This window comes from Trachymyrmex septentrionalis, unplaced genomic scaffold, assembly GCF_001594115.1.
Source record: "Trachymyrmex septentrionalis isolate Tsep2-gDNA-1 unplaced genomic scaffold, Tsep1.0 scaffold37, whole genome shotgun sequence".
NCBI classification, from domain to species: domain Eukaryota; kingdom Metazoa; phylum Arthropoda; class Insecta; order Hymenoptera; family Formicidae; genus Trachymyrmex; species Trachymyrmex septentrionalis.
The window spans coordinates 8,129,571-8,135,295 of NW_017305536.1; the positions used below are offsets into that span (position 1 = coordinate 8,129,571).

General features: G+C 32.5%; 3 protein-coding genes across 3 annotated transcripts in view; 2 read left to right on the plus strand and 1 right to left on the minus strand.

Moving 5' to 3' along the window:
• LOC108750640 overlaps positions 1-5,725 on the minus strand; it is a 116,765-nt gene that overhangs the window by 98,597 nt on the left and 12,443 nt on the right. The gene's annotated exons all lie outside the window — the stretch shown is intronic.
• LOC108750639 overlaps positions 1-5,725 on the plus strand; it is an 83,750-nt gene that overhangs the window by 4,488 nt on the left and 73,537 nt on the right. The window lies entirely within an intron of this gene.
• LOC108750642 (vicilin-like seed storage protein At2g18540) lies at positions 130-1,771 on the plus strand. The gene has a single exon (XM_018490240.1). It carries the CDS (start codon positions 295-297, stop codon positions 1,510-1,512), a length of 1,218 nt encoding a protein of 405 aa, XP_018345742.1. The 5' UTR covers positions 130-294; the 3' UTR covers positions 1,513-1,771.

Here is a 5,725-nt window from a genome sequence, read left to right on the forward strand (position 1 = left end):
CAATACATCAGTCGCAGACACTAATTAACGGATAAATTATAGTGAATTACATTCTTAAAAATGTATAGATATGTATTATTTTTATATTTAAATTCATCTATTCTCTACAAGACTATAATGAACTAGCGTAACCCCCTTGCAGGCAAAACCGGAAGATTCTGACCAGTTTCCAACAAGTTAGAACGCAACACATCTAATCCATGACTCACATCTAATTCTGCGAACTCAGTCTCACAAACGCACGATCTTCTCTGAATCCGTAAGGCAATAAATATCCAAAAGTAACGATTAACAATGGAAGAAACACCCTCAAGTAACGAGAGCACTTTATATGCAAGATTTCGTCGCAGTTGCCGCAACCGGGAGTCTCATGACACGCTCGCGGAATTGGCGGCTGAATTACGACGTGCCTATATGGTGAAAGGGCTGCAGGCTCAGCTTGATGAGAAACAGGCTCACAAATATACCGAGCTCGTGCGAAAACGCGAGGTCGCCGACTTGATCCGTCAGGAACAACAGGAAGTATTGGAGGAGGATCTCCGATGCCAGTCGGAGATGCTACGGAAATCGAAGGAATACAGAAGGCAACTGGACGAGCAGTTGACACGAAAGGAGGAACAAAAAAGAGTCATTGTGGAGGAGGCTCGCGAGTACAGGAAGTTCTTGGAAGAAGTGGACCGAGAGCAAGAAGAGCAGGAGCGCACGAAGGCGGTGGAGAAGAAATGCGAGCTTGTAGAGAGGACGAGACAAGAGAGACTGATCCTCGAGGAAATAAGGGAGGCCCGTCGACAAGAGGAGCTTGAAGCAGAAGAGAAGAAGCGACTGAAAGATCTAGAGTACTTGAAGGAGATAGAGGAGAGATCGAAGGAGATGAGTAGACTCCGACAGGAGCAGTTAGAGAGGCGCGAGCGTGTCCTCCTGGAAACAACTAAGATACTGCTGGACGCTCAAGCTCAAAAACGAGAGAGAGAAGAGCGACTGATTGATCTCGTAGCGGAGGAGATCAGGTGCGAGCTTGTAATCAGGGAGATGGAGGAGACGATGCGTAGGAAAAAAATGCAGCAAGAACTGGCAGTTAGTTTACGGGAACAGATAGTCTTCACGGAACAGTGCAGGCTGCGTTTCGTTGAGGAGGATAGAGCATGGGCCGAGGAAGTCATGAGGAAGATTATGGAAGATGAGAAGATGGCAAGGTGCACGGCCGAGGCGAAAAGAAGGATGAAAGTACAGTACCGGAAGGACCTGGAGAGTTTGATTGAACACCGCCGCAGGATTCGCGAGAAGGAGATTGCTAGGATTGAGGAAATCGCTAAAGAGCAACAGAGATTGGAACTACTTGAGGCGGAACGTGCGAAGGAGGAGAGAAAACGTTTGTTGATGATACACGCAGCTAACATTGCAAATTTCGTGAATAGAGCGACTCTTACGTCTGAAGAACAAGAGATTCTTGACAAATTAACAAAGAAAAATCAAGACACTAAAAATATCGATAATGGAGATATGAAAAATTGAGCGAGATGATAAAGCCATCATTAAGTAAGAAAATTTCATCTCCAGATAATGTCGGCGAGAAAATCGTTGAGAAGATAGAGAAGATAATAATGAAAAATATTGTACTATCCACGGAAATGGTCGATCGGGACTCATCGCAGTATTTGCAGTAACTAGAACTTGTAGGACGATTAGTAAAGAGAAGGAAGCTAAGGTCGACGAAGAGAATAACATTAAAGTGAAAAAGGAAATGCAATGTTATATAGGTAGAAAAAGAATTGGAAAAAGATAGCGATCGAAAAAATAAAATTCCAAAAAAAATGAAATATCGAGTGAAATACAGTGATCGAAAAAAAAACTAAACGACGACAGTAATATTAATTAAAGTTAAAATTAAAGAAAAAATACATTTCTTCTTTCTTCAACTTCACGTGTCTATTAATACAAAAACAAAAATTCACAGAACATTAAATTAGCTTCATTATTTGCTTTTGAAAAACTTCATCGATTGTTTTGCTAATACTTTTAGAAAAATAAATAAAGAATTAATAAAGATTGCATATATGTAATATTTGCGTTTAATAAAAAATTGATTATTGAGATTTCTGGTTTATTGATGTACCGTTAAGAGAGAGAGAGAGAGAGAGAGAGAGAGAGAGAGAGAGAGACCATGCGATGTTAAGAACCGTTAAAATAGTCGATCAGATTAATGAGATACGATTGAAAACAGTTCTATATTTTGAAAAAGATAGAACTAGAGGAAAAGGACATTAGGAGCCAATTAAAAAAAAATCATCTCCAAGAATGAATTTAAAAATAGTATGCAGTAAAGAAATAAAAATCATTTAAAATAGACACACACGAAGGACTTCTCAGAAATAATATTTATTAAAAAGATTGAACTTTATTGAAAATAAATTCGCGTAGTATTAATAAAATAATGATTTTGGGGTTCTACAACGGCAAATTATTTTTAATTAATAATAAATATTAAAGTATTATATATAATAGATAGTTATAATTATAATGTGTAAAATTTTAAGTTAAAGATATCGTCATTAAACTAATTTTTTTAATTTTCAGATTTAACAAATTTACAATTAGAAAAAAAAAACAAAATTTTGCGTTTGTACACATATTCAGTTTTTAAGAGAAATAGCAATTTTTGACGGAAATATATCTAAAAATTGTATTTTGGCGAGAATGATAGGTAACGGTCGAAAGGAGCGGAAACTATTTTGTTGAACAGGATGGAGTATCTCGTAAGAAGGTCACGAAGGAAACCGCGAAAGACGGGAGAAAAAACCGGAAATTGTGACGGAAGTTAAAAAACCAACAAACGTTCAATGCAATAGAGCTTGTGCATGTGTTCAAGTTAACTATGTCGCAAGACATATCTGCTAAATTCAGTTTGTTAAAACGAAATTAGTGAAAGTAGAGCAACAAAAAATGTGTAAATATGAAACATTTATATGTACAATAATATTCGACACATATAAAATATTATTTAACCTTAATCGATCTTGAATCGGATTAGTCGGCCTTAATCGATATTCGCGATATTTACTTTAAATGAATGAATCTTTGCTTAAAGTAGACATAATTAAACGACTTTTTTCAAAAGAGAAATACGATTATGCAACTTAAAATTATATAAGATTGTGAAAAACATTTGTTATAAATAATTTTTTACAACATAGTTGAAACAATGTCCAAAATTTCCTGAAATCCGTGAATTCCGATGAGATTTAAAATAAAAATGAATTATAAAAATCATAATATAAAAATATAAAGTATAATATAAAAATCAATATTTTTTCAAACTACGAACAAATAGTTTAACTACATACTATGCACATAGTTTTATTTGTTGTATTTATGTGGTGCGTGCCTTTTAATTAAATCGCAAATTATAATTCTGACTCCTAACACGTTCGGCCCTTTTGCTCTCGGAACGTGAGTTATCTCACGGTATGACATAGAATTATGTAGTGAGATTACTTACGAATGTAGAAGGATTAAGCAAGTTTGACACGTATGCGTGCGGTAATTTATTCAAATATATTAAAATTACAGTGACTATCGATTGATACTTGATTTTTCCTGTTATCGAAACCTTAAATTATTGTTAACATATGGTATGTTGTAAAATAATGCGGCTTACGCTTATGTGGTAACATGATTGACATACAAATTGCGTATAATATTCTCTTAATATCCGTTATCCTGCTGCATATTAATCAAGGCATCGAGATAAGGATATAATGGCCACTAAGAATTACATATCCTTACAATCTCTATAAGTCAAGTATTGAAGAAACATTATAGATTTACAAGTATATTCGAAAAAAACTTAATATTCGTAATTATAGCATTCAAAGGTAAAGTTTTTTCTACTGTTACCATTGAACGTACGAAATTATTCGATAATTCACATTTCTTTCAGCATAGGCAACCTAATAGCGCAATAAATTTTTAAAATCAATATCACTCTCTTTCTTCAAAAATGACACAACTTAAAAAAGTTGATTTTCAAATTATTAATGTTTTATATTAAAGAGATTATATGTATTGTATTTATATTATATTCTGTTCACACTTTATGTATAGATCTGGGCATTTGTGTGTTAAAATCAAGGAGAGTATTTAAACAGAATTTTTTGGTCTCTAGATAAAGCATATAATATTAACAGATATGCTTGATAATATCCGCAAGACTATTAGACGAAACTCTTCCGAATATTTAGTATGAAATAGCACGAATATACTCCCTTAACACCTGTCGCCAGGTGTTACATGTCTGTTAGAATGTCCAAAGATTTCCCGTGAGAGACATACTCGAGTAATTTTCAAGAAATTTGCGCGTCCATTACTAAATAATATTATCTAACACAATACAGTTTAAATAGAATATATAATTTATATGAAAATGTTATTTGCTATAAAATTAATTTAAATAATAAATAATATTTTTTATTCCATAATTCATCTTCTACGTGCAATCAATTGTGATATCATCGATTAACGATTTTAAACGACACTGTTAAAAATAAAATGTTAATTTTAACATTTTTGCTTGTCTCAGAAAGTCTACTACACTTTTTTAAGTTAAAATTAACTTTTCATTTTTGACAATGTAAAATATAATTATTGAGATAAAGCTTTTGTTTTATGTATATTTTTTGCATAAGGCTAATTCAACATATACTTTTTAAATTAATGTCATTTAATATTACTATGTAATATTAAAGTAGTATTTTATGGAGCATATAATTATTTGTGAAAATTAATTATGCTTAATTAAATTTAATATTTGTAATTATATTATACATGGAGGTATGTCAATCCGTAGAAAAAAAAAGGAACATATTTTTCGAAAGAAGAAAAATGACGATGCTTTAGGTTCAGATTCGCGTGATTGTCATAGATATGTCGCCTACAGAGTTCGTATTAATTAAGGTCATGTCAGGATGAAATCTCGACATCACAATCTATAATTAAATACGATCGTCACGAAGACTTGGTATCGCTACTTGAATAATTCGAGTATCGATACCGATTCCATAAGCGTTTTACTCGATACCGACATTCCTCTGTAAGAGGCTTTCCATGTCTATTCAGAAATAATGACATATCCATCCTCGTAACAACATAGTCAGTATTTATGATCAATTTTATTTATTCATTCAAATATTAAAAAAAAATAAGAACGTAAAAAACATTTGTGCTAATGTCTCAATTAATAATTACAGTTTTCTCTGATATATAGTCAAAAATAAAACATTCAATATTAAATAATGCTACGACAAATAAATTATTATTACGAAAAAAAAAACAGCTTAATTAATCGTTTTTACTAATCGTATTTTTATTCAAAAAATCTCTCTTTATATAATTATATAAATGAAATTTATATAAAGCAAATGAAAAGTAAGGAACAATTCTTCTCAAGATTAGACGATTTCTATAATAATATCCTTTTATGCTAAGAATTTGTTAGAGAACTCTAAGTTTTAGTTAAAATTTCTAAGATGATAAGATGTTCCCTTATTAGCTATCAGTTGTATTGCCGAGCGTAACCAGAATAGAAGCATTACCGCATGCTGCGCATTAAATCATTAATATCCTGGATAAGGTACAAGTGTGGCTTATACTTCCAATCACCGACAACTAATTACATTGTGTGTAATAAGTCTGTTGATCGAGCATGTGCAGTCAATGTAATCGAGTCAGT